Source organism: Narcine bancroftii, chromosome 3 (assembly GCF_036971445.1).
Source record: "Narcine bancroftii isolate sNarBan1 chromosome 3, sNarBan1.hap1, whole genome shotgun sequence".
Lineage (NCBI taxonomy): Eukaryota > Metazoa > Chordata > Chondrichthyes > Torpediniformes > Narcinidae > Narcine > Narcine bancroftii.
In genome coordinates, this window is record NC_091471.1 from 264,598,935 (window position 1) to 264,626,088 (window position 27,154).

Sequence of the window (27,154 nt, forward strand, 5' to 3'; positions counted from 1 at the left end):
TCAATTCTATGGCACCACACCCATGGTTAAATACATTTTAAATATTTCTGCCTGAGCCCCTGCTATTTCGACACTAGCCATCCTAAAGGTTCATGGGAATATCCTGTCTTATCCACCCTTATTTGCTTTAAAGCAACAAGCACCTTTCCTCTTAAATCTGTGTATGTTCAATGACCTCAGTTTGTTTTCATTACTTCCCATAGCTCTGTGCCAGTTTCCTAAATACTGATTTAAAAGTTTTTAATTTCTTCCTCTCAACTAGCTACTGCACCCATCATGTCAACTAGTTTCCATTTTCTACCATATTTTCTGTCTCAGAGTGTCAAACCTATCTAGAACTCTGTGCAAGTGGTCCCGAATATCCTCCACATTACTTCAGAGCTTTCTCCCATGAATGTTTTTCCCCAATTTACTCTCCCCCTAATTCCTGCATAATCTCATAATTAGCCTTTTCCCAATTAAACAACTTCACCTTTTGTGTTTTTAATCCTTGCCCAGGATAAAACTGGGGAGTTGTGATCACTATGTCTGAAATGTTCCCCAAGTGAGAGATCTGTCACCTGAATTGCTATACTCTTTTGCCATTTGCTTTACCGTTACACTATCTTTGGATAAATAACCATTTTAGAAAAGGCCACTTTCAATTAGCTCTTGAGGCTTAACTACTGTTCTTACCTCCCATTCCTGGACCCATATCTCTAGGTCGAGCATTTCCCATTCCTGTGTTCAGATCTCTGGCATCAAGAGGCTGGCCACCAGGTCCAAGGCCCATACCAACCCCACCAAGTCCCTCTATATTTGGCAAGAGAAAAAAAATTGTTAAATTGTACACAAATTGACTAATTCTGGAAACCACCAAATCAAAGCATTGCCAGCAGAAAATAGCTTGTGTATCATTAACTCCACTTTAGAGTTTATATTCCACACACTATATTCCACTAATTCTTAAGGATTTAGAGAACTAAGCATCTAACATTTGGATACGCAACTTTTCCAAAGAATGTGGAATATATATTAACCTATTAAGTTTGATCAATGCATTTTTAAACTCTACTGAAAGATATTTTGTAGTTTCACTGTTATAATAAAAGTATCTTATGTAATAAATTTATTTTGTCAAGCTTTCACTAATATACTAAATACATTGCTCAACATTGGCATATTTCAACATTAGATTTCCAATGCAATTTAAGTGTACAAGAATCTTAGCAATGACCATTAATAACATTCTCCAAATCAGTTTATTTAATTTCCCATGTGTAAAATGTTCAGTAACACCAAATATTTAAATAATTCAGTTTTAAATTTGAATAGATTTGGTCATAAATGTACAGAAGGGCTTGAAATAACAGACCAAATGCAGACAAATTGAATTACTCAGAAAGCCAATTTGGTTGGCATAGTTGAGTTGGGCCAAAGGGCCTGTATTGTTCAACTCAATACTGAGAAGATTTGAAAATCAAAATGTACATTTTGTTAATTTCCTATACCTCAAATTAAAGCCCTTATTACCAAAGTGCAACAAACCCATTTTAGTGAAAAGAAAAAAAATTAAGGGAACAAATTCAAACACAGATATATTGCCCTTAATTTCACTTAATGTTTAGTATGCAAGAATGCACATTGCAACACAACTTCACAGATTCCAGTAAAACTTTGATAATCACCCCATTTTTGCCCAAAATTTGCAGAAAAGCCTCTTGGCACTAAAACTCCAAATGTCTAAACCATTACTGTATAAATTACTGCAAGCAGCAATACTAACATTCAGCTATTATCTGACCAGAAATGTACCAATATTCAAAGATAAAATTCCAACTAAGACATTGAACAAGAAGTATTTTAATCTCCAGTGTTGTAACACAGGATGTTCCATGTATTTTTTTTTAAACTTTGGCAGTATGATAAAGACATTAAATTTGGTCAAATTACCCCAATGAAAACAAGATTGTCACCCTATGGTCACTTGTATAATATGTACCAGTTGTTTTTATTGCCAATTAAAATTCAAAATGACTGCAGTTAAAAAAAACCCTTTCAAACAGCCTTGTGATTTGTGCTCAAAACTCAGCACGTTTTCCCATCTGTTTGAACAAGCAGAATGTAGGACAACAAGCAAATCAAAATATTTTAGATTTGTTCATGAAGCCATTTTCAACTGAAAATTCAACATTTATGATGGAACAGGGACAATTAAGGAATATGGAAACAAACTTTACTGATTGTAATTTGCTATTGATATTTATAATTTAAAAAAATTTAGACATGCATCACAGCACAGGCACTTCTGGCCCACAAGACCATACCACCCAATTTACCAAAACCCCCATACATTTTAAAAGGTGGGAGGAAACCTGTGGAAAACCCACGCAGGCACAGGGAGAACAGATTTGAGCAGTTCAATGGTGCTGAATTAGCTTTTTGCTAACCATGCTGCCCAATTACACATGATTTCGAGGCAACACAGTTGGCACAACGCTAATACAGTGCCAGCCATTGGGTTGGGGTTCAAATCCCGTGCTGTAAGGAGTTTGTACGTTCTCCCCACATCTGCAATGGTTTTCCTCAGGGCTCCAGTTTCCTCCCACCATTTGGAATGTACAGGGGTGTAGGTTAATTGGGCAGACTCGTGAGCCAAAATAGCCTGATACCATGCTGTATGAAGAATTAATTTTTAAAAATTAATTTCCTTAGCAATAATGGAAGTTGTGGCATATATTAAAAAGATCAATACATACTAGGAAGTTGCGGAGCACGATCTGAAGCATAGAAGTTGTTCTTCGGCATGGATTTGTCATCCTGTAAAAAAAATCAAGATGCAGAACCTATTTTAACATCAAGTTGTTTATAATCATTCAGTTCAAATTAAGAAAAAGTGTATTGCCAAGTTGAACTGACTAATTCAGCAAAAATCAGGAGCACCTCCCTTGACGCAGCAAGCCAAGTCTTTCTGGAGAAAATGGTGGCATCTTGGATAAAAGGGGAATCAAACTTCATGAGCCTTAATTTTAATTAAATTACTTATACCTAATATTTTATAATTCAGTAATAAATCACAAAAATTACTTTTTAAAAATGAAACACTTCAAAAGGTAACCAAATAATGAACATTGAAAAGCAAAAGTGCTCATTTACATTTCAAACAATCATCTGAACTAACCATTTTGATGTGCATTGGTCTGTCAAACAGAAGCTGTCCATTAAACATTGCTGGAAAGCAATTAAGGAATTTTTTTGGAAAATATGCTTGAAAATACTCCTTGTTTTACCAACCATTTTCAAAATAAGTACCAGCTAAAATTTAACAGTTGTGAGATAGAAAACTGTCCATTAGTATAGAATTAAGATTGTGAAACAAGAGACCAGTAAAATTTAATTTTGTAAAGGTAAAAGACAAAGGTTCCATTATTGTCACATAATCCTACATTTCGAGTGTAACAGACATGAAATACTTCAACTTTGTCTACAATAAAGAAGATAGTCGCCACTTTGTCCAGTGCCCCTCATGGAAATGAGGCCCCAGTGAGGAACTAACTGGTGACTCCTGGTTTACAAGGCCAATGCTGTAACCATTGAGCTATCAGGGCCTTTTGATGGACATTAAATGGGAATGAGCTAAATCTATCACTATAATCATAACATTTTATTTTCCAATAATTTTTTTTTTTTATATATTAAATCACAAAATATCATCAACTGAAACCAAAATTATATTTAGTTTCAAAAAGGATACAAAGAGCTTGAACTGATTCAATTGGACGCTCAAATGTTACTGTGCCCATTCCACGACTCTTCCCATCTTTGTCTTCAACAATATCAGCTCGTGTAACTGTGCCAGCCATGGAGAAAACCTCTTTCAACTTCTTCCATCCAACTTTAAAATCAAGCTGCAAATAGTTGTATAATTAACATCTGCATTAGATTGTAGGGATTCTATCTTGGTATTGTACCTTGGAATTTTGAGAGTAATTATGAACTCACATTAACAATAAAGATGGTACTTCCAAGCCTACCAGCTTGTAGAGCACTGAGAACATCTCTGGGGACATTAAGGTTATTCATGAGCGCTGGTGGGATATTCATTCCAGGACCACCTCCAATACCACCTCCACCAACCATTCCCATCCTGTCAAAGCCACCAAATTTCTGCATCATCCGCCTTGCATGCTCACCATCCAGATCCTACATGTACAAATAAAGCAACAATACTGGAGATAAATAATGTTAATATCCATATAAAAATATAGACAATCATACTGCTGTTAAAACCCCTTTTTACCAAGACTGGTTTTGTTTTTAGAGTAATATGACAATCAAGCCAAGTATCTTTGGAAACAAAAACAGGGTTAATCAGTTTCCAAACAGTTAAAAATTCCAATGAATGACTCACTTTTGGTAGAACCATTTTTTTCTTCAAATGAAAAGTTGATCACCATTGAATGTGAGCACAGGAAGCCATAACCATTCTGACAAAGAGTTAGAAGCAGAACAAAACCATACTACACAAAAATTATTTCATAAAATAATCAATTTTGGAGCAAAGTACAATATTGCCACAACTTTTTCCAAGGCCAATTCTCCCAATTAATAGAGACCCACCCCTATTTAAATGCTATATAATGAACCAACTTACCTCTTTTACTTTAAGAGGCCTTCCACTAAAACTCTGCTTGTCCATTACCTCCACAGCCTTCTTCATATTGTCTTCACTTTTGAACTCCACAACTCTGAAAGAGAAATGTATATTACACACGGGAAATGCATATTTCCAGTCAATATATTGCCTTGAAGGTGTACAGGAAAGGTTCACCTTTCTTCCCATCATTGCCCATTCAATTCCAGTCATAGGTCTAAATGTAACATTGTCTTTTGTAAATAAAGATCTGGAAGAATAGTATGTCAAGCAGCATCTGTGGAGGCAAAGGGATAAGCCAATGCATCAAGTCCATATTGAGACAGTACTGTATATAGAAGTAAGAAAAAGGCATGGTAAAGACTGGCATTATTGGTAGAACAAGCTAATTGAAACAGGTCAGGGTGGGGATAAGAAAAATGGATCAAGAAATCTAGATAATAGGAATGTGGATGATCAGCAGAAGGTAAACAGAGGGAGAGAGAATCTGGATGGATGGAAGTTAGCAGTTGGTGCAGGCACCATCAACCCAGGTTAGAATCAGACACTGAAAGGAGGCTGTACCTTCTCCCTGTGCTAGCATGGGTTTTCTCCCACCCTTCAAAACGCACAAGGGTTGTAGGTCAATTGGTGTAATTGGATGGCACGAGCATGTGGGCTGGAGGGGCCTGTTACTGTGCTGGATGTTAATTCTTCTTTAAATTTTAAATTTAAAATGACTGGTGAGAATGAGAAAGACACATGGAGTGGGAATATCTGAAATTGGAAAATTTACATGCATACTATTGGTTGCAAGCTACCAAAACAGTAGAATGAACTGTTTTTTTCTGATTTGCTTCATCACAGCAGAGGAAAGACAAGTTAATGAAGAATCTCAAGATGTCTGTCACCTAATGTACACTGCTTTTGCCGATGTAGAGGGTTACATCATTATTAGCAAATGCAACAGACCAAGTTAGAGAAGGTACATGCAAATCTTTACCTCTCCACTGAGTCCCAATGCAAGGTCTCAAACCCACCCCTCAAGCATCCCTTTGCCTCTATAAATGCAGCATGACCCAGTTCTTCCATCCATTTATTTCTCCAGTTTTCAGCAGCTGCAGTATCTTGTATCTCATTCTCTTTTTCATCTTCCCCAGCCAGTCACCACCCACACCATGTTATGGTTCCATTTCCAAATACATTTGCTTCTTTCTCACCTGTCCAAATTAAGTGCGATGAATATACAGGGAGTTTCACAACCAAGCCTGTTTACACATATATCCAAACATGCAGTTTAGACAGTAATCAATGAAAAGGCACTAGCATTAAAACATGGTTTTCACTCTCACATCATTGGAACGTGGAGACTAATCAAGCCCAATTTCCATCACCTCCCGATAGTATTCTTACAGGCAACTTGGTTTGAATATTCCTGTTATCAGCGAAGATACAACTGCAATGTAACGAAGTACCAAGGCAGAATTTAGGTTAAAAATACAAAGGAAACTTACCCACAGCCCTTTGGTCACAGATGTTAGCATGCAAAGAAGAAGAAAATATAAAAATTAAATAACGTATATGGAGATCAGTACCAAAATTGAAATTATCTAGTTTGACATTTCAATGGTGGGGGGTGGGGGGGGGGGAAGAGACATTTTTTTCCCCCATTTATGACTAAATATTAGTCCTCTGCTGTTTGTACTAGACATCACCCTCTAAAATTACATGGTGTAGTGCAAAGAGGAAATCATGAGCCAATAGAGAACTGACACAACCTATTAACTTCCCAACAGTGGGCACAAAGTGGGACATACCAAGCAGAAGCTCGACATCACCACTTAGAGCTAGAAGCAAAATCTTGTAGTGACTGCTACAGGCCACTCTTTAAAGCACCCAGCAGCAGATTCAAGAGACCTGGGAGTAGGTCACATGTCAATATTTGCACACAGCTCAGAAAGTGAGACACTAAATGATCTATCCAAAAATAAGTCAGGGTTCGTGCCAGGCTCTTTCACCATTTCCAACCTTCAACTTATTTGGACCTGCAGGTAAATTCAGAGAATGAATGTACTGTTATGTGTAGTAAATTACGGAGTGAAAAAAAGTGTCATTCTTTTCCCACCCAAACCCAGTAACTTTCAAAATGGGGCTGCACACAAAAATTCCAGATTATTCTCATCAAACCTCGATTTTTACATTATTCAAAACAAGACTGCACCCACTTTGGATAATATAGTATTGTGGCAGCCCTATACCATTAAGCTAGCCAAAATAAATTGACATGATTTTCAGATACCTTACAAACTATTTCAACCATGCTTCTAAAATCCATCCACTTTCACATGGCCATTAACAACTTATTCAACATTCTATACTATGCTTTACACAATTAAGGATCAGAATAATTCCCTTTTTGACAATTACAATCCTATCAGAAAGGTCAAAAATAGCTGATTTCCCTGAACATTTGCTTAAGTTATATAGCAGATATATTTGGTAGTTTCTTTTTGACGGTATTTGACAAAGTGAACATTCTCCAATCTTCCCACTCTAAAAGCAGAGTGCCAAATCGAGGCTACAATGATTTAGAGAGCAAGAACCAACACGATGGGATAATCCATTCACATTAGATGTGAATATACAGGGGTCTTCTCTCAAGGCACAAAATCAAGACGAGAATTGACAGACCATTATGGTACAGAAACCACAACATTGTAGTGGGTGAAAGGTAAATATGGCATGATACTAAGCCATACACACAAGGTCCAGATTCTGATCAGTGTGGAAGAGTATTGATGGGACAGGGTCAAAAAAAGTTAAAGGGGTGGGGGAGAAAAAACCCAGAAACTATTGCAAACATGCTTAAAGTGTAGAAATGGTACAACACCTGTTTCAGACTCCACTCCGACTGTTTAAGGTGGACTCGTGTACAATTTTGGAATGTTCCAAAGCAGTGTCAGCAGCAGCACAATCAAATCCTACTGATCACTGTGTTCAGGAAGTTAAGGAGCCAATGTGGGGTTGTTCAGGAAAAACAAATTCGATCTATTGTATAAGCTTTTCCAACTTCTGTACAACATTTATGTACTTTTGAAAAACATGGAAACCATGTCAAAGACAACCAAAATATTAAAAGATACCAATTAGTTTAACTTTGACAAAATAGCACCAAATATGCCTGCTATAGTCTAGAGCTTTATATTCACATCCACTTCTGCCCCCCACCAAGCCACATCCACATTTCTAAGCTTCAAATTTCAAAATCTAACAAAGCCCACTTCCAGTATTCCATATCCTGTGCATTTTACATTTGCAATGAAACCACAGAAGAACTCATTCTTTATCACTTACCCTCGACTTTCCATCCGCATCCATAAAGAGTTCCACGTAAGTAACCTCACCAACTACAAACCAGATCCCAGACGAAACATACACGGAAGGAGAAAAGCCAAGAAAACAATTGGAATTCAGCAAAAATCATTGACAACGTTATGTAGTAACCTGAGCCCTCTAAAAGCCCAGAATATCATTCCATATTCCTAAACCCTCTTACTATGCTATGTACAGGTGTGCAGTGATCCCTGGTCTAACCCAATCTCGGATGGTCATATTTGACTACAGCCCTTAATATCATTGTTACCAGTTACTAACAATGTTACATACAACAAGCCCTTTTACATCTACCCAGTGTACTGAACACATACTTCCCAAACTGGAGCTCTTCTCAAGTGTGCCCAGCCAATAAGGATGTCACGTTATAATATGCAAAATACACATTTCCTCTCTTCTAATCTACGGCAAATTAAATATCAAAACAGTGATCATAAATCAAACGTGAAGCACAAAGTTTCTATAAAATTTATAATATTGAAATACTGCTCTTGCATTATATATTGTGACATCCCCACCAGCAACCACCAAAAGCAGCAGAGTCTGCTTCTGTTAAGATCACCTTCATTTACCATTGAATCAACTGTGAAAGAATCAATCCATTATATGACCACATTTTTTGTTCACAAATTAGATCTGATCTCAGAGTTCCCACCTACTACATGACTAGTATCCATTTACATGTACAAAACACTAAGCCATCAGCCAAGACAATTTAAGCACAGTCAGTCCTTGTTAATGGCAAGCTGAAGTTTCAAAACATTTGCTGTCAAAGACCTTTCCTTTACCTCCACCCCAACCACCAGTTACCCATGAATGGTCATTTTCTTTGCTCCACAAATATATTCATCGTTTCATTTTAATTCCTCATTCCCATTTTGTCAAAGGAAGCCAAGCTTCTTGTGCAATAAAAAGGACTAGCAAGAAATGAAAAGTTTTGTTCAAACTTTTTACAGTGAATTGCTTGATCCAAATTTTACAATGTCTGCTTATGCAAGGCAAGAATTTGGAAGATTTACAGAATGCTAAACTTTGGATAAGTAATTTGTGCAGGTTACTTTATACACTTTAAAATTGAGATACTGCTCCTAATATATACATTTAACAATTGGACACGATTGGAGGTGCTACACCATTCTTAGAACTGAGCTCATTATTACATATCCAATGATGACACTTGTCAATTTCAGAGGGAAAAAGCTACATGGAATGGAGGGGTAATGAAAAGAGGCAGAGAGAATGTAGCATGTGCAAAAATCAAATAATTCATGACATTAGAATGTACATTTGGATCCATAGGATAGTATCCTTATGATCCAAATACTTTCTTCACCCAAATGCCTGGTATTTAGGGTGTTCTGGTGTATTAAACAGCAAATCATTCCCTGGGATGACATTGTTTCAATTTCCCTTTCCTTTGGGGAAACATCTATAATTAATGTGGAGCAGAAAAACTAAACCAAATCCTACTCAACTCCATAATTCTATAAAGGAAGAAACCTTGTGAAATATTTCCCAAATGAAGTGTAGGAGTCAAACTTGCTCTTAACAAGAACTGCTTGTACTCTGGTAACTTTCCTGCACTGGGCAGTGGGTCTTAACTTGGCTTAGTGCAACACAAAAACTACATTTAGGCTGAATACCAAATTTGGTTCCCTACACACCTGTACCACAATAATCCCAGCATTCTACTATCTAAATCATTTAAAGACATCAGTAATCTACAAAACCAAAGACAGGTGAATCTGCATGGGCACATTCCCAACATTACACTAATTTTAGACCACAACTTTTGAGTCTTACCGCTTGAAGCCATCACTACATCAAGAAAGGCGGACGTCTACACAAACCTAAAAGTGACACTTGGTGGTTTCACATGTAATACACACTGCTGGTTTTTTTTTTCTTTCCTGTCAGACGACTAAATACTGGTAACATCAAGTAGTCCTATTCAGCAGCAGCATGCAGCATGGTGGGACTGTTCACACTTCTGTTCCGAAGACCAATAATCTATTTTTCACTCAGATGCTGAACACAATTGAATTTCCATCTCCAGGAAAGTTTATCAAGAATAGCTTTCTAGAGTCAAGCGAATCAAGTGGTAATATAGGACAATAGAATTTTGTTAATATACTAAAAGTGAGGCAATAAAGTAAGGATTTTAAGTTTTATTTTCTCCAAGTAGCAGAAATCTTTGTAGAATCAAGTCAATGGAACATCGGACCACAATTTAGTATGGTTGTCCTATCTACCTTGGTAGAATGGTCATATGGACAATGGGACAGAAAAAAGTGTGGTCTTGGTCCAGGAGACAAAATAATAATTGTTTCTTCCATGGATTCAGCAACACTAAGTTTCATCTAATTAGACTTCTTGCTGTAGTGATAACTCACATCTTATTGAGTTATACATTTCAATGGTCAATACATGTTCCTCAACTCAAGGGCAATATGGTCAGTCATTTGTGCAACTTTACTTCAAACAGGTGCAGATGTTATGGTGTTATCTGAACAATTCTGCACCAACTTAAAGACAATATCCATTGTGCCAAGCTGGTCAATGCAGGACTTTGTATTTATCACACCAGCTCCTTACCAAATTTGTGAACTTGTGAAATGATGGCATTTCTCACTGACCTTCAACTCAATTGAAAAAAAAAGACATTTTCTTCAGCATTGCTATTGTTTCAGAAAAGTTACAAGTTAACATAACTCCAAATGTGCAAAACAATCAATAGCCAGTTTATTCTTAAAGAAATTATACTTTTAACAATAAAGTTACATTAAAATACACATTGCAACCACTGATCCAACAGACAGAACTCCGAATGTGGTTTGGCTGTTAATATGGAATAGAAAATTTATTTAAAGCATGAAAGATCCCAACTAATCAACAGTGAGTACCCCACAGATATAGGGTGCAATTTCTTCCAATACAAGTTAACCCAAACAATTTTATCGTGCAGCTTTCAGTTTGCCTTTTCAAGATCAAAATTCTTGTACGTCATCATTTCAATACACTTATTCTGGAGTTACAATTGTCCTACCCAACACCAGTACTCCAACCTCTATTGATTAATCAGTCATCCTTGTGTAACAGTACAAAGACTGTAAGGAAGTAATTTGTAATGGGTTTATACAAGACAAAAATGTAGAAATCCCACTCTACACTATTTATCCTACTCATGGGAAAAAAAATGAGTTTAAGGGGTTTTTTTAAATTTAAGACAGTCCTAATAGACAGCCTTACTGTTAAATGGTATATTGCTGCAATACATATAATTAAATGAAAAAATAAACCAAATTCTAGTGCCAAGTTATATTGACTATTCCAAATTCAAGTTTAGTCTTTTATCCAGTTTTGTCTCATCTCATTTTCAATGAGCCACATTCATACCACAATCAAGCATAAAACTAGATATTAGATTGCAAAACAATGGTCCTACCCAAAAAGATCACTTAACAGTAAATGGTATGCCAATGAACATTATAGGGCATTGCATGCAACAAAGACACCAAACCCTCTTAACAATATGTACCAACTGTTCTGTGGCTTAAGATAGGTAGTGTCATATTTTAGTGAGGACCTTCACAACCAGATGATATTGAATGCATTTAGAAAAGTACCATAACAATGTGGGGTTGAAGAAAATGATGACCTCTAAAGTATTAAGTCTGTCCTCTGTAGATATTTATTTCAGCTTTATCCATTTTGTTTCACTTCTCTAATACTTGTATCATGATGGTGTTAACCAGAACCTTTCCATAAAACACCAGAGAACAATTTGAGAATTAGGTGTTTTCAGTATTTTTCTTTTTAATAAGAGTTCCTCCATCTCTCAACTAGTTCTCCAAGTTAAAACATTCATGGAGAATCAAGATATCCTGCACTCACAAAAACATCTAATATAAACATGCTTGTTAGAAGCTCTGGAAAATATCCATGTGCAGATCACTATTTTGAGGGAAATAGCAGACAATTTGATATAAACCTCAAAAAAAAATTATGGAGCTAATTTACTAACCCATGATTATTAAATTTTGAACATTATTGGCCTGTCTCTATTGTTTTACCCCCAATTAGAAGACATACAAATTCTATAAGTAATTTAAACCACCAACACAAATTGTTCAAACAAAATTCCCTACAGCAGCAAAATCGAAGTGTAACATGAATATCCCATTCTAGCTGAGAAGCTGGCCTGCTCTCAGAACAAAGTAGTGAAGTGATATGTTTTCTACTCCCCTTCCCCCAATTATAACTGGCAGAATCTCAGGAATAAAAGTTTAACCCACCATCTAGGTCCCCACTAGCAAAAAATATTGTGGAATGTTTGATGAAATTACCTCTGCCCACTCTCACAATCCTAAACTTTGTGGCTTTTGATCCAAAAATTCTATCAGTCCTAATATAATGAAGTTTAATAAATCTGCAAAGATTTTATGAAATGACAGGAGGTTCAAATGGTCATGTCATCTACTCCTGATCACAAATGATTTGTTACCAGGAATATTCTACCTATAATTTTGTTCACACATATATTCTTTGGAAATGTTGTAAAAAGGAATAAAATTCTTGACATCATTTCTTCTATTAATCTTCAAGACGATCCATTCTTTGCAAAGATTGATAAAAAATAGTTAGTAAATATAATATTGATCAATGAAACAACTAAAACTAATTTTGTTTCCAACGAGCACACATTACACACAACTTTACCTTTCTCTCTCATTAAATCTTTAAGTGTCTGCCATTTCATTTCAAATGGGATATTGCTCACAAAAACCCGAAATCTTGCATTTCTGTTTGTGGAATATGGTTCAAAGCGGTTTCCTCCACGCTTGCTGCTTTTTTCTTTTAGCTTATCATTTTTATCGTTCTTGACTGGAGTTTCATTTGTTTCACTGTGAAGAAATTATTTTCATATTAATCATTCTATTTGCATTCATACATAATAGTTCCAAACAGCAGTTTCCTCCACAAAGGTATTTGGTACTTTACATTAATACAAGAATTAATGTAAATATAATATTGATATAATATTAATATAATATAAATTTGACAATCCATGGCAGATTACTAAAGGATATTCAAACTGAATTGGGGGGGGGGAAAGAAGAGGAGAGAGATCAAATTCAAGGGAGGGGTTAACACAAGGGAAAAACGCAAGTTTGAGTGGAAAGCAGCAAGAGAAATGTTATTTTCCAGGGTGGTCATGAAAGATCCACAATTTTAAAAAATTGCTGGATAAGCTGAGCAGGTCAAACAAAGGTAAAGAAAAATAACGTACGTTTCAGGCTTGAGCCCATCAAAGTGGGACCTGCTGAGGGTTTTTATTCATTCCAACCAGGGTGTGCAGAATTTTGTGAAAGATCCCAAAGAGCATCATCAGGATTGGGGATGAATTTTCATAAAAGAAAAACTGCTGAGATGGAGTGAAAAAAAATGGAGGGGCCATCTCGGGACAGAAAGATGGTGACTGTACCATTTGGTTAGTTCAAGGAAGAGGCGGGAAGAGAAGTACAACATTGATCAAGAAAATGTAGATTCAATGCACAAACGGCAGATTTGCCATGTGGTGGGACTGCATCGACGTGCTTTTAGGTTGAAATGATGAGGCAAAAAATAAGGAGAAAGGGGCAGGAGGGCGAGGAACAAAGAACGATACAAATAATTGGCATCCAAAACTGTTACGTTTCGTTGCTGCAGGTTTTGTAGATTTGGCTCTAGACTAAACATGTTAAAAAAAATTAAAGTATAAAATTTCAAAAATAAATCATTTTGCAATGTCTCAAGCTATTAGATCCAATCCCACCCCCGTGAGGAAGGAAATAAGGCCATTTCTCTCGAACCAATTCCTCAAGTACGTTGCGTCTCGGCAGCTCCTCGCCGCCCTTTTGTTCGGCGCGAAGGCCGCGGCCTACACCCATGTTGAAGCCCGTGTCGTTACCATAGACACACCGCCTTCCTCGACCTCAAGACTCCCTCCCACACCCGCACCTCTGGTTCTGCTCCTCATCGCCGCCGCTCGGGGTACTCTCCTCCTGCTTCACCTCCAACTCAAGGGTGGTGATCGCAGATTCTTGGGGTGAGGGCTCCAAATCCGCCATCGACGCAGTGACAAACAACCGACTCTCGCTGCTGAAATCCAAATGGCCGCTGCGTAGTGACGCGTGAAGGATCCTGGGTCCTCACTGCCGCGCTGAAAGCCCCGCCTCTTCCTCGCCTGTCACTCAAGTGACGGAGGGACTGGATTTCCGCGCCAAAGCGTGGCGGCGACCATCCCATGCAAGATATGGCCATTTGAACAAGGTGAAACAAATTAAACTGTTAAGAACGATTTAAAAAAAATGATAAGCTCAATGAAGCTTTGACCTCCAGTTTGAGTCAGTGGTGAAGAATGCAAATTGGCAGTGATCTCCAGAAGCCTATCAGAAATGGGAGGTAATGTTGAGACTCTGAAGCACTGGTGAGACCTCACTTGGAGGGCTGTCTACATTTTTGGGAGCCGTATTGGAGAAAAGATGTACTGGCATTAGAGAGGGTTGGGAGAAGATTTACTGGAAAGACACCAAGAGCAAAAGGACTAGCATATCAGGAGTACTGTACTCGCTGGACCAAGACCACACTTTATTTTGTGTCCCACCGTCCAAAGGTAGATAGGACAGGCATACTAAATTGTGGTCAGATGTTCTATTGACTTGATTCTACAAAGATTTCTGCTATATGGAGAAGATATAACTTAAAATCCTTACTTTATTGCCTCACTTTTAGTATATTAACAAAATTCATATATTACCACGATTCGCTTGACTCTAGAAAGCTATTCTTGATAACTTTCTTGAAGATGGAAATTCCATCAACCTTTCAGGGACCAAAACAGTCCTTTTTTAAGTGAAGCAACTCTTCACTTGTGCATACGTGGGAATTATCTATTGCATCTAGTGCTCCCGTTGTGGGCTTCTCATCAGCGGAGCGACTGGACGCAGACTGGGGGGATTGCTTCGCTGAGCACCTTCACTCTGTCTGCATCAGCGCTGGGGATTTCCCAGTGGGCAACCACTTGATTTCCGCGCCCCACTCCGTGCTGACATGTCTGTCCATGGCCTTGTACTCTCCACCAAGACCACCTGTAAATTAGAGGAACAACACCTAATATTCTGTCGGGGCACTCTCCAACCAGATGGCATTAAAATCAGCTTCTCCAGTTTCCACTAGCCTACTCTCCATTCTCCCTCCCTTCCCTTTCCCTTTGTCTTCTTTCCTCCAGCTCTCCACACCCTTCTCTCTCTCCATCCACAGAGCCATCCCTCCTCCCCATTTTTGCTGGTGTGTCCTCACTCCCTTATTGGCCTATTACCTCTTGCTTGTGGGGCTGCGCTCTTTCCTCTGCCCCTCCACCCCCCACCAGTTTTGTTTGGACAACTGCATACTTTTGCTCATACCTTGATAAGGGGCTCAAGCCCAAAACATTGGTTATGTATCTCTTTATGTTTGCTCTATAAAGGACACTGTTTAACCCGCTAAGTTTCTCCAGCTTTGTGTTTTTACTTCATCCATGTTGTCTCCAGACTTTTGTATTTTACCTCGTCCCTTATACCATCAGATTCATGAATGAACAATGAACCATGACAGTACTTTACAGGGTCTTTTTCTTTTCCTTCCACTATTTTTTTTATTTTGTGAGGTGGTTTATATAAATGTTTACACTATGATGCTGCAGCAAAACAATGAATTTAATGACTTGTCCATGACAACAACTTCTGATTGTGACTTGTCGCTCTCCTCTTTTGTCTCTTTCTATGATCTGGGATAAATCACATCAAATCCTGGGGACTTATCCATCTTAAAACTTTTCAGAAGACTCAGAACTACTTCCTTCTTGATGGCCTAATGGCTTATCGCATTATCATTCCCCACACTGATCTCAATACCCTTGTGTCCTTCTTAGTGAATAATTATGCAAAATACCCTGGGGAATTAGCATAGCTGACCATGTGTAGTGAACTGGGATCCATTTGAAGTGTGCTGTACTGACGACTGGTCCCACCTCCCGGCTCCTCACCCTGAATTTAACCCTGGTTTCCCGCCTAAACCCAGAACCCCTCTGAAGCCTGTTTGTGAACCGTACCTGTGTTGAAAGCTCATAATTGTGCTTTGTTCTCCCTCCAGTCAAGTGTGAGCTTTTATCTACGCTACCCCATGAAACTCCTAAACATGGAACACGTGTACAAAACATAATAATAGCCTGCTCCACTATTCACAAGATCATGGTTCATTTATACCTCAAAACGTTATTTATTTCCCTTAAATGTCAGGGCCCTGGTGAGTTGAAGAGCTGAGAGATCTAGAGGTACGAATCCATAGTTGTCTGAAAGTAGTGATACAGGTAGAGGTTGATGAAGAAGATGAAGGCATGCTTGCCTTCATCAGTCAAGGCAATGAGTACAAGTGTTAGGACATGTTACAGCTGTAGAAGATGTTGGTGAGACTATACTTGGAGTTCAGGTCACCTAGCTACATGAAGGCGGTGATTAAGCTGGAAAGGGTGGAGAAAAGATTTACTAGGATGTTGCCTGGATTGGATTGCTTGAGTTATAGAGAGAGACCGGGTAGGTGGAGTTATTTTTTTTTTTTTTAATTTTTTTATTTTTCACACCATAAATCACATTAGCCATGATATACACTATTTCTTTTTCACACATATACAGTGACTTTTTCTCCCCCCCCCCCCCTTTCCTCCCAAACCACCCCCCCACCCCCCCCCTCATCCATTTTAGGTATACAATCTAGGTTGCATTAAGCCAGTCAGACAATGTTGTCATTCAACAAAATTACACCAGAAATTCTACTGAGTCCATTCTTTTCTTTCCTTCTCCTTTCATCAACTTAGGTAATGTTTGTCCCCGGTAGGTTTTCGCTATTGTATTTAATGTAAGGCTCCTATACTTGTTCGAATATTTCAATATTATTTCTTAACCAATATGTTATTTTTTCTAATGGAATACATTTATTCATTTAAATTTGGTAGTTTCTTCCTTTTAATTTGGTTATGTATTCCATTAATATTTAAAGTCATATAGTTCAGCGTAGCCCTTTTATATTTTGTTTATCTTCTCTTTCCGTTTTTCCATCATTACCTTTCCTCCTTTTCCATTTCTGTTTTCTTATTTTCAACTCTTTATAAGACAACATTCCTACAACATCTAACATTTTCCTTATTCTCCTATTTCTATCTTATTTATTCCCAATCTCCCCTTCACCTCCTGAGTTGTCCTTTATCCCTTGTCGGACAACCACATCTCCCCTCTCCATTTGGATTTGCGAATCCACTCGCAAGCGTCAACTGATTTTGCAGTGACCGCTATTTCCCCCCACCCCGCCTCCCCCAGAAAAGATTTCACTTTTCATATGTCACAAAGGTCACTCTTTTAATTCCCTCCTTATTCTCTCTATTCCATTACCTTCCCTTATTAATTCTTGTCTATACTATCTATATTTTCCTCTAAGTACAGATACATTCATGTATGCTCATTGTCTCTATTCACTCTTATACCTCTTTACCCGCATACATATCAATCGTGATAATTTTTACTCTCATTACCCGTCTTCATCCCTCAGTCTATTTTTGTCTTTACCCACATACATATCAATCGTGATCATTTTAACTCTCATTACCCGTCTTCCTCCCTCAGTCTATTTTTGTAATTGTTCTGCAAATTTTCGTGCTTCTTCTGGATCCGAGAATAGTCTGTTTTGTTGTCCTGGAATAAATATTTTCAATACCGCTGGATGCTTTAGTATAAATTTATACCCTTTCTTCCATAAAATCGCCTTTGCTGTATTGAACTCTTTTCTCTTCTTTAGGAGTTCAAAACTTATATCTGGATAAATGAAGATTTTTTGCCCTTTATACTCCAGTGGTTTGTTGCCCTCTCTTACTTTTACCATTGTCTTCTCCAGTACATTTTCTCTTGTAGTATATCTTAGGAATTTTACTACAATAGATCTTGGTTTTTGTTGTGGTTGTGGTTTAGAGGCCAATACTCTATGTGCCCTTTCTATTTCCATTTCATGCTGTAGTTCTGGACATCCTAGGGTCTTAGGGATCCACTCTTTTATAAACTCCCTCATATTCTTGCCGCCTTCATCTTCCTTAAGGCCCACTATCTTTATGTTATTTCTTCTGTTATGGTTTTCCATTGTATCTATTTTTTGAGCTAGTAGTTCTTGTGTCTCTTTAGTTTTTTTATTAGATTTCTCCAATTTCTTTTTTAAGTCTTCTACCTCCATTTCTGCTGCTACTGCCCGCTCTTCCATCTTGTCCATTTTTTTCCCCATTTCTGTTAAGGTCATATCCATTTTATTTATTTTCTCTTCTGTGTTGTTTATTCTTCTTCTTAAATCATTGAATTCCTGTGTTTGCCATTCTTTAAATGACTCCATGTATCCTCTAACAAGAGCAAGTATATCCTTTACCTTGCCTTTCCCTTTATCTATTTCACTGTACTCTTCCTCTTCTTCTTCCTCTGGGTTGACCATCTGTTGTTTCTTTGCTGCCCTTTCCTCCTCTTCTTTCTTGTTTCCATTGTCTTCTGTGGTCTCTTCTTGCTGCAGGTGTTCTGCAGCTGTCGTTGCCGGCTGTGGAGATCGACTCCCCAGCTGGTCCCCCCTCCCGTCGGTGTGTTTTTTTGCATGCGCGATTGCGCACTTTTGCTCGGCTCTGCGAGCCATTTTTGTAGTCCATTATTTACCGACCTGAGGGAGCGGGTTTCTCTCTCCGCAGCGGGCCTCTTCGGACAGGTAAGGCCTTCACCTTTTTCCTCCTTTGTCTTCTCTTCCTCTCTTCTTACCGTTGCTTTCGACTTTTCTTTTTTTGTCGCCATCTTCTTTCCACCTTTATACTCACTTTTCTGTAACTTTTATTTCTGTGCCTTTGTGTTTTCTCTTGTTTTTCCCGACTTTTCTGGAGAGGGCTGGAGTTCACCGTCCGGCCACTACTCCATCACGTGACTCCTCTCTAGGTGGAGTTATTTTTGATGGAGCATTAGAGGCTGAGGGGTGATTATAGATGTAGATACAGTAAATGGTCACAGTTTTTTTCTCCAGTAACTTTAAGGTGAGAGGGGAAAGATTTAAAGGACACCTAATGGGTATTTTTTTCCACATTGAATGGTGGGTATGTAGAACAAGCTGCCAAAAAGAAGTGGTAGAGGCAGGTAGAATTAGTGTACATATTAATATAATCGTTGAATTTTTTGGACCAATTTTTTAGGCCAAAAAAAAGGGAGTCTACTTTTACACAGGTCAAACATTTGACCTTGCTAAGTACCTGCGTTGTTCAAAGCTCTAGGAGCTTGGATGGATGGGACCAAGTGGGAAGTCTGCGGCCGAGGTGTCGGGAGCTCGTATGGGCAGGGGGTTAGGGTGAGGATCCGTGATTGGGAACTCAGATGGGGTTGCGGCTGGGGGGAGGATCCGTGGTCAGGAATGAGTGGGCAGCCAGGGCAAGGTTCAAATTGGCGGGTGGCCAGGGCATCAGGAGCTCCGGTCAGTGGGTGGCCAGGGTGAGGGTGGGCGTGGGGAACTCCAGTGGACAGGCGGCCAGGGCGAGGGTCTGCTCTCGGGACATCCGAAATTCGGTTGGGGCCAAAAATGGAGGGGGGGGCCCTGACTTTTATACAGGTCATACAAAATCACCCAATTTGGGGCCAAAAAAAGGGGGGGATGACTATTGCACGATATCGACGATTACATGAGTATTATATGCGATTATACTGTTTAAACATCCTTTAGACTGGTACATGGATAGGAAAGGTTTAGAGAGATTAACGGGCAAAACACAAACAAATGTGATTAGTTCAGGTAGGCAGTTTAGACAACATAGATGAGTTAGCCTGAAGGGTCTATGACTCCATAATTATGGGTCACTTCCCATATTTCAGGAACCACAGTGAAAACAGATATCAAGGATGAAATTTATCACAGTGACCGATGAAAATGCTGGACTTTAAATACCAACATTCAATCTCACCAGTAGCCTCAATTCTTCTGTATGATTAAGAGGCATGGATGTAAAGTCAGCACTGTAAGGCACCAGAGAAGTTTCACCAAATCTGCTTCTATGAATCCTTCCACATCACATGCAAGTGCATGTAAATTGTAAATGTTTAAAAATTATTAAAGAATTAGCACATTTCAGTTAAGAGACCATGCTGACCAATTACACATATGTGACCAGTTAACCTTCTAGCCTGTATGTCTTTGGCATGTTTGAGGGAACTGGAGGGACCTGGAGCAAAGCCACACAGTAACAGGGAAAATATACAAATGCCTTACAGACAATGCCACATTTGAACCTGGCGCTCTAATAGCATTACGCCAACCGCTACACTATCTGTGAGGTCAATGGATAAAGGACAGATAATAATGCAACTTGGCCTAAATCTCCATGGGATAATGGATGTACTTTGGCTTGGCTTCGCGGACGAAGATTTATGGAGGGGGTAAAAAGTCCACGTCAGCTGCAGGCTCGTTTGTGGCTGACAAGTCCGATGCGGGACAGGCAGACACGATTGCAGCGGTTGCATTGGAAAATTGGTTGGTTGGGGTTGGGTGTTGGGTTTTTCCTCCTTTGCCTTTTGTCAGTGAGGTGGGCTCTGCGGTCTTCTTCAAAGGAGGTTGCTGCCCGCCAAACTGTGAGGCGCCAAGATGCACGGTTTGAGGCGTTATCAGCCCACTGGCGGTGGTCAATGTGGCAGGCACCAAGAGATTTCTTTAGGCAGTCCTTGTACCTTTTCTTTGGTGCACCTCTGTCACGGTGGCCAGTGGAGAGCTCGCCATATAACAGGATCTTGGGAAGGCGATGGTCCTCCATTCTGGAGACGTGACCCATCCAGCGCAGCTGGATCTTCAGCAGCGTGGACTCGATGCTGTCGACCTCTGCCATCTCAAGTACTTCAACGTTAGGGGTGTAAGCGCTCCAATGGATGTTGAGGATGGAGCGGAGACAACGCTGGTGGAAGCTTTCCAGGAGCCGTAGGTGGTGCCGGTAGATGACCCATGATTCGGAGCCGAACAGGAGTGTGGGTATGACAACGGCTCTGTATACGCTTATCTTTGTGAGGTTTTTCAGTTGGTTGTTTTTCCAGACTCTTTTGTGTAGTCTTCCAAAGGCATTATTTGCCTTGGCGAGTCTGTTGTCTATCTCATTGTCGATCCTTGCATCTGATGAAATGGTGCAGCCGAGATAGGTAAACTGGTTGACCGTTTTGAGTTTTGTGTGCCCGATGGAGATGTGGGGGGGCTGGTAGTCATGCTGGGGAGCTGGCTGATGGAGGACCTCAGTTTTCTTCAGGCTGACTTCCAGGCCAAACATTTTGGCAGTTTCCGCAAAGCAGGACGTCAAGCGCTGAAGAGCTGGCTCTGAATGGGCAACTAAAGCGGCATCATCTGCAAAGAGTAGTTCACGGACAAGTTTCTCTTGTGTCTTGGTGTGAGCTTGCAGGCGCCTCAGATTGAAGAGACTGCCATCCGTGCGGTACCGGATGTAAACAGCGTCTTCATTGTTGGGGTCTTTCATGGCTTGGTTCAGCATCATGCTGAAGAAGATTGAAAAGAGGGTTGGTGCGAGAACACAGCCTTGCTTCACGCCATTGTTAATGGAGAAGGGTTCAGAGAGCTCATTGCTGTATCTGACCCGACCTTGTTGGTTTTCGTGCAGTTGGATAATCATGTTGAGGAACTTTTAATGAATTAAATTTAATGAAACAATTTAATGAAATAAAAGCAACAAAAATAATTCAACCAAATACCATCAAAGTTCCTTGAACTCAGTAAATAAGGATCGGGTGAGATAATTACTGTAAGGTTTGGAATAATCCATGGTGTTATTTTAGTTTTTGTGTCCTTTTCGGATTGTAAACAGCAAGATCTATTTGTGCATAGATCAACTGATAAGCACGTTCAGTCCTTTACTAAACACAGTAAATCTAGCAGAAGAGCCTGATCTATGGAAATTGACTGTAAAAATGTGAATTTTGGTTCATAGAACAATAGTGTAAACATGGCATGTGGACCAAGGACGAGAACAATGGCAAAGAATGTGACCTTGAGGCTGAATCACATGAGCATGTTCTTTGGCTTGGCTTCACGGAAGAAAATTTATGGAGGGGTAATGTCCACGTCAGCTGCAGGCTCGTTTGTGGCTGACGAGTCCAATGCGGGACAGGCAGACACGGTTGCAGTGGTTGCAACGGAAAATTGGTTGGGTGTTGGGTTTTTCCTCCTTTGTCTTTTGTCAGTGAGGTGGGCTCTGCAGTCTTCTTCAAAGGAGGTTTCTGCCCGACGAACTGTGAGGCGCCAAGATGCATGGTTTGAGGCGATATCAGCCCACTGGCAGTGGTCAATGTGGCAGGCACCAAGAGATTTCTTTAGGCAGTCCTTGTACCTCTTCTTTGGTGCACCTCTGTCTCGGTGGCCAGTGGAGAGCTTGCCATATAACTCGATCTTGGGAAGGCAATGGTCCTCCATTCTGGAGACGTGACCTACCCAGCGCAGTTGGATCTTCAGCAGCGTGGATTCGATGCTGTTGGCCTCTGCCATCTCGAGTACTTCGATGTTAGGGATGAAGTTGCTCCAATGAATGTTGAGGATGGAGAGGAGACAACGCTGGTGGAAGCGTTCTAGGAGCCGTAGATGATGCTGGTAGAGGACCCATGATTAGGAGCCGAACATGAGTGTGGGTATGACAACGGCTCTGTATAAGCTAATCTTTGTGAGGTTTTTCAGTTGGTTGTTTTTCCAGACTCTTTTGTGTAGTCTTCCAAAGGCGCTATTTGCCTTGGCGAGTCTGTTGTCTATCTCGTTGTCGATTCTTGCATCCAATGAAATGGTGCAGCCGAGATAGGTAAACTGGTTGACAGTTTTGTGTGCCCGATGGAGATGTGGGGGGGCTGGCTGATGGAGGACCTCAGTTTTCTTCAGGCTGACTTCCAGGCCAAACATTTTGGCAGTTTCCACAAAACAGGACATCAAGTGCTGAAGAGCTGGCTCTGAATGGGCAATTCATACCGTCGTGTCAACAGCATAATGGCAAAGTATAAGATTACAATAAAAAAAAGCTAAATGAGCACTAAGCAAAGATACCACAATAACACTTTTATGAAGTTCATTAAGGAGCCTGATGGCTGAGGGGTAGAAACTGTCCTTAAACCTGTTGGTACGCACTTTCACACTCACACTTATTCATAATTGGAGGAGGGAGAAGAGAATGTGTTGGAGATGTAATGATTTTTTTAATATCTTGGATAACTTTTCGAGGCAGTGGGAGATGTAGATGGAGTTCATAAAGGGGAGGATAGTTTGTGTTATATTCTGAGCTGCATTCATTATCTTCTGTAATGGACCTGAAAGCAAGAGGATCATCTGGAGAACCCTGAAGGGGGCAAGTTTCGTCAGCAAGGCTGATTGGAAAGGAATCAATTGCAGATGTCCTGGAAAAGGAATCTCTCTGAAAACCAGCAAAAACCCTCCTGAGTGGTAACTATTTGCCTGTTAAGCACCAAAGACTGGTGAACTTTGTTAATGCTAACTTCTGTGCACCGTACAAGAATTGCCTGCAACCAGCAAGATTGAACTGTGATACAAAGAACTTTTCTGATCTTAAATATACATTACACACACCTGCACTTAGTATTAGAGGGGGTTTAAGTAGGTTAGGTAGGTTAAGTAAGGAGGTTCAGTAATAAGTTAAAGTTTAATTCTGTTTTTTTTTTTAATTTTTTTATTTTTCACACATAAATCACATTAGCCATGATATACACTATTTCTTTTTCACACATATACAGTGACTTTTTCTCCCCCCCCCCCCTTTCCTCCCAAACCACCCCCCCACCCCCCCCTCTCATCCATTTTAGGTATACAATCTAGGTTGCATTAAGCCAGTCAGACAATGTTGTCATTCAACAAAATTACACCAGAAATTCTACTGAGTCCATTCTTTTCTTTCCTTCTCCTTTCATCAACTTAGGTAATGTTTGTCCCCAGTAGGTTTTCGCTATTGTATTTAATGTAAGGCTCCTATACTTGTTCGAATATTTCAATATTATTTCTTAACCAATATGTTATTTTTTCTAATGGAATACATTTATTCATTTAAATTTGGTAGTTTCTTCCTTTTAATTTGGTTATGTATTCCATTAATATTTAAAGTCATATAGTTCAGCGTAGCCCTTTTATATTTTGTTTATCTTCTCTTTCCGTTTTTCCATCATTACCTTTCCTCCTTTTCCATTTCTGTTTTCTTATTTTCAACTCTTTATAAGACAACATTCCTACAACATCTAACATTTTCCTTATTCTCCTATTTCTATCTTATTTATACCCAATCTCCCCTTCACCTCCTGAGTTGTCCTTTATCCCTTGTCGGACAACCACATCTCCCCTCTCCATTTGGATTTGCGAATCCACTCGCAAGCGTCAACTGATTTTGCAGTGACCGCTATTTCCCCACACCCCGCCTCCCCCAGAAAAGATTTCACTTTTCATATGTCACAAAGGTCACTCTTTTAATTCCCTCCTTATTCTCTCTATTCCATTACCTTCCCTTATTAATTCTTGTCTATACTATCTATATTTTCCTCTAAGTACAGATACATTCATGTATGCTCATTGTCTCTATTCACTCTTATACCTCTTTACCCGCATACATATCAATCGTGATAATTTTTACTCTCATTACCCGTCTTCATCCCTCAGTCTATTTTTGTCTTTACCCACATACATATCAATCGTGATCATTTTAACTCTCATTACCCGTCTTCCTCCCTCAGTCTATTTTTGTAATTGTTCTGCAAATTTTCGTGCTTCTTCTGGATCCGAGAATAGTCTGTTTTGTTGTCCTGGAATAAATATTTTCAATACCGCTGGATGCTTTAGTATAAATTTATACCCTTTCTTCCATAAAATCGCCTTTGCTGTATTGAACTCTTTTCTCTTCTTTAGGAGTTCAAAACTTATATCTGGATAAATGAAGATTTTTTGCCCTTTATACTCCATGGTTTGTTGCCCTCTCTTACTTTTACCATTGTCTTCTCCAGTACATTTTCTCTTGTAGTATATCTTAGGAATTTTACTACAATAGATCTTGGTTTTTGTTGTGGTTGTGGTTTAGAGGCCAATACTCTATGTGCCCTTTCTATTTCCATTTCATGCTGTAGTTCTGGACATCCTAGGGTCTTAGGGATCCACTCTTTTATAAACTCCCTCATATTCTTGCCGCCTTCATCTTCCTTAAGGCCCACTATCTTTATGTTATTTCTTCTGTTATGGTTTTCCATTGTATCTATTTTTTGAGCTAGTAGTTCTTGTGTCTCTTTAGTTTTTTTATTAGATTTCTCCAATTTCTTTTTTAAGTCTTCTACCTCCATTTCTGCTGCTACTGCCCGCTCTTCCATCTTGTCCATTTTTTTTCCCATTTCTGTTAAGGTCATCTCCATTTTATTTATTTTCTCTTCTGTGTTGTTTATTCTTTTTCTTAAATCCTTAAATTCCTGTGTTTGCCATTCTTTAAATGACTCCATGTATCCTTTAATAAGAGCAAGTATATCCTTTACCTTGCCTATCTTTTCTTCTTCTATTTCACCATACTCTTCCTCTTCTTCTTCCTCTGGGTTGACCATCTGTTGTTTCTTTGTTGCCCTTTCCTCCTCTTCTTTCTTGTTTCTATTGTCTTCTGTGGTCTCTTCTTGCTGCAGGTGTTCTGCAGCTGTCGTTGCCGGCTGTGGAGATCGACTCCCCAGCTGGTCCCCCCTCCCGTCGGTGTGTTTTTTTTCATTTGCATCGCGCATGCGCGAAGTATCGCGCATGCGCGGTTGCGCACTTTTACTCGGCTCAGTGAGCCATTTTTGTAGTCCATTATTTACCGACCTGAGGGAGCGGGTTTCTCTCTCTGCAGCGGGCCTCTTCAGACAGGTAAGGCCTTCACCTTTTTCGTCCTTTGTCTTCTCTTCCTCTCTTCTTGCCGTTGCTTTCGATTTTTCTTTTTTTGTCGCCATCTTCTTTCCACCTTTATACTCACTTTTCTGTAACTTTTATTTCTGTGCCTTTGTGTTTTCTCTTGTTTTTCCCGACTTTTCTGGAGAGGGCTGGAGTTCACCGTCCGGCCACTACTCCATCACCTAATTCTGTTTTCTTGTTGAATTATAATTAAAACTACTTTTGTTTAAGTAACCGTGTTGTCGTGCATATTTATTGCTGCTGGTTTTTGGGGTCCTCTGGACTCCGTAACATTTTATGGGGCTCGTTGGTGTAAAGGGTGTGTAGATGTGGACTGAGTTCCCAGCTCAATGAAGAGCCCTTGAGGAGAGGTTATTATCCATCTTCACTGAGAGCAATCTGTTTGAGAGGAAGTTGAGGATCCAGTGGCGGGGGACGGTGGTGGGGCATGATGAGGCTTAGATCCCAAAATTTGAAAATGAGTTTGCTAGGCCCTATGGTACTGAAGGCAGAGCTGTAGTCTATAAACAGTAGTCTTAATACTGGTGTCCTTCGCTTCTAGGTGTTCCAGAGGGATACTTTTCTTCTGTACGTCCAAGAAAATTAGCACTACAATTAACTACCGCAAGAGGTTTGAATCTGAAATCATTCTACCTATATGTGGTTAAAAACCATTATTGTAAATGTCTAGTGACAATGAACAAGTTGATGTTGGGGTCGAGCATTATTTGTGCAATCAGGATGCTATCCTAAAAGTCAAGAAGGAGAAAAACCTTTGAAAATCTGAAGAAATGTTCCGATGATTTTCATCATCATCATGTCAAGCTTAAAAATCATTATTCTTTTGTTCAGAAGGATGTGATTTAGAATCAGATTTTATTGCATGAACAAGTCACAAAATCCGTTGTTTTGTAGCAGCATCAAAGTGGAAACGTTCATATAAACCACCGTACAAAAATAAATAATAGTTAAAGTGAGGCGGTGTCTTTGTTTCATTGATCATTCAGAAATCTGATGGCAGCGGGGAAGAAGCTGTCCTTGTGCTGCTGGATGCTCAACTCTAGGCTCTTGCACCTTTTTCGTGATGGTAGTAAAATAAAGAGGGCATGGCCAGGGTGACAGGAGTCCTTGAGGATAGAGGCTGCTTTCTGA

General features: G+C 39.4%; 1 protein-coding gene and 1 long non-coding RNA gene across 5 annotated transcripts in view; one reads left to right on the plus strand and one right to left on the minus strand.

The window, feature by feature from the left end:
- The window catches only part of LOC138758695 (myelin expression factor 2-like), a 179,255-nt gene that overhangs the window by 14,026 nt on the left and 138,075 nt on the right, over nt 1–27,154 (minus strand). The window contains exons 1-10 of one of the 3 annotated variants that reach the window (XM_069928014.1): nt 14,006–14,187; nt 12,725–12,909; nt 7,967–8,019; nt 6,127–6,134; nt 4,634–4,727; nt 3,982–4,182; nt 3,734–3,887; nt 3,161–3,210; nt 2,739–2,799; nt 676–792 (exon numbers count right to left, since the gene is read on the minus strand). In XM_069928014.1, the coding sequence (XP_069784115.1) occupies nt 676–792; nt 2,739–2,799; nt 3,161–3,210; nt 3,734–3,887; nt 3,982–4,182; nt 4,634–4,727; nt 6,127–6,134; nt 7,967–8,019; nt 12,725–12,909; nt 14,006–14,115 (1,033 nt within the window). In that variant the 5' untranslated portion in view covers nt 14,116–14,187. Of the gene's footprint in view, nt 1–675; nt 793–2,738; nt 2,800–3,160; nt 3,211–3,733; nt 3,888–3,981; nt 4,183–4,633; nt 4,728–4,810; nt 4,906–6,126; nt 6,135–7,966; nt 8,020–12,724; nt 12,910–14,005; nt 14,188–27,154 lie in introns of those variants that run through there. The other 2 variants (XM_069928012.1, XM_069928013.1) reach the window with 2 other exon arrangements.
- LOC138758686 (uncharacterized) lies at nt 14,232–26,979 on the plus strand. Of its 2 annotated transcripts, none has more exons than XR_011354386.1 (2): nt 14,232–14,317; nt 26,565–26,979. It is a non-coding gene; the product is annotated as an uncharacterized lncRNA (long non-coding RNA). The 2 variants fall into 2 exon arrangements; XR_011354385.1 differs by having other exon boundaries at nt 14,257–14,449.